The sequence below is a fragment of the Cyphomyrmex costatus genome, unplaced genomic scaffold (assembly GCF_001594065.2).
Source record: "Cyphomyrmex costatus isolate MS0001 unplaced genomic scaffold, Ccosl1.0 scaffold281, whole genome shotgun sequence".
NCBI classification, from domain to species: Eukaryota; Metazoa; Arthropoda; class Insecta; order Hymenoptera; family Formicidae; genus Cyphomyrmex; species Cyphomyrmex costatus.
The window spans coordinates 2368518-2370436 of record NW_017276922.1 but is presented as its reverse complement, the minus strand read 5'-3'; the positions used below and the strand labels follow the sequence as shown (position 1 = coordinate 2370436).

At 29.3% G+C, this 1919-nt stretch overlaps 1 protein-coding gene across 1 annotated transcript; it reads left to right on the top strand.

Moving 5' to 3' along the window:
• Positions 1–729: 729 nt before the first annotated feature.
• mRpS11 (mitochondrial ribosomal protein S11) lies at positions 730–1919 on the top strand. The gene is made up of 4 exons (XM_018541358.1): positions 730–1062; positions 1292–1520; positions 1641–1706; positions 1812–1919. Exons 1-4 carry the CDS (start codon positions 824–826, stop codon positions 1917–1919), a joined length of 642 nt encoding a protein of 213 aa, XP_018396860.1. The 5' UTR covers positions 730–823.

Genomic DNA, 1919 nt, shown 5'->3' with positions numbered 1-1919 from the left:
CTTAGAGTTAAGTTTAGATATCTAATATAAAAGATTAGTAGATTAGAAAATTTGCACGTACATTTGCGTGCGATATATTGATGTAGTAATGTGTAATCAATATAATGAATTGAAGAAACAATTAATTCTTCTATTTTTCTGCTTTATCGATTGTTTGATATTTTATAAAATTTTATTACGTACGTTTATTAACGTTATTTTTTAATCGATGAATGCTCATACGCGAGTGATTAAAGACTGCATATATTTTACTGTTAACAGTAATAGTAATAAAATTTAAGTAAATAACACTAATAATAGTTAATAATGTTAATATTTATACTTATGAGGAAGAGATATTAATTGTATCTATGGACGTAACAAATTCGATAAAAGTGATCGCAAGGTTTATTAATTTATTGTTTTATATACAATTTTGATGTATCGTGCGCATTATAATAAATAATATATAAAATATTGAGTGAGTACAATTTTCGAATGTTTGAAGCTTAATTATAATTTTCGTCAAATTGACATGCAAATCGGTAATCAAATTCGAAAATCTCGGAAATACCGACCGGTCCTTTCGATAGTTCAGTCTAACTGCGTTCGAGAGGTCGCCAGGAATCGATAAACTAGCTGTTTTGATGCATTCCGCGTTATACTGTGCCGGTAATGCCGGTATTGGTACTCGCAGTTCTACGAGAAGCATAGAGATGGCAATAGTTTAGTGATTATTATGATTATTATTGCAGCTGTGTCTATTTATCTTCTTGTGCTCTGATACTATTCCTTGGTTCCTCTTGAATAAAACGTTGAAAAATCGCCTGGCTAATTAATCGAAATGATTAAATCCATGCTAAGGCTGACGAAATTTCCTAGATTACAGAAAAGCGTATTAATCGATGATCAAGTAACCTCGGCATTTGCGCGTTTGAGTATCATAACCTCAAGGAATATTTATACCACTCATTTATGCAGCAAAGAAATTCGATTAAAAAATGAAAAAGTAAAAGTCGGTAATTCAAAATATGGATTGGTCGAAGGAGAAACTATTCCCGAAATGGCCAATCTTGATCAACAGTAAGTATTAATTTCATTAATTAGAGTAACATTTTAGCTTATACAACGTGTTTTAGTTTTGTATAACAATCTTAAGTTGTGTTAGATCAATTTTAATATGTTACCTTGATTGTATGAGTAAAAAAATTTGCCATTATGTTCATTAAGTATATGCTTTAAACAATATTAATCTTTCTTGCTATTGATTATGCAGGAAATTATTTTTATCTATACTTATATTATGTTTTAGGGAACATCTATTTCCTGATGCAGATACACCGAATCGACTGTTTAATGGTGTACCATATAAAGAATTACATATTGTTAATATAAAATCAACTCCTAACAATACAATTATGACTTTTACAAATTTTAAGGGTAAAGTATTATTGTTGCATTCAGCAGGTACAGAAGGTTTTAAGAATGCTAAGAAAGGAACAAATCTTGCTGCTCAACAAGCAGCTATAACGTTGGGTAACGTAAGCATACATTGAATATGATCTGTGTTAAAATTTTTGTATGTAAAATATGACACGTGCTAAATAACAAAAAAATACATGTATGTATTTATCTTTAAAATATATTCATCTATTTTTTAGCGTGTTCTTGAATATGGTGTTAATACATTGAGGATACGAGTACAAGGTATTGGAGCTGGTAGAATGGTGAGTGTCTTATAAAAATTAATTCTTATTTTTTATGTACTATATAATTTATTATCACTGCTGTCATATAATATATTCGCATATTAAAAATTTTACTGGTTTCAGTCTTCCATAAAAGGTTTTCAAATGGTGGGGTTAAACATTGTATCAATTACTGATGATACCAGAGTAAGTTATAATCCACCAAGACCACGAAAACAGAGAAGAGTATAA

Excerpts from the sequence above, each read along its gene's own strand:
- mRpS11 (XM_018541358.1), top strand. The coding sequence starts at position 824 with ATGATTAAATCCATGCTAAGGCTGACGAAATTTCCTAGATTACAGAAA. Across the intron at positions 1,521-1,640 it reads CAGCTATAACGTTGGGTAAC|CGTGTTCTTGAATATGGTGT; the intron begins GTAAGCATACAT and ends TCTATTTTTTAG. Across the intron at positions 1,707-1,811 it reads GTATTGGAGCTGGTAGAATG|TCTTCCATAAAAGGTTTTCA; the intron begins GTGAGTGTCTTA and ends TACTGGTTTCAG.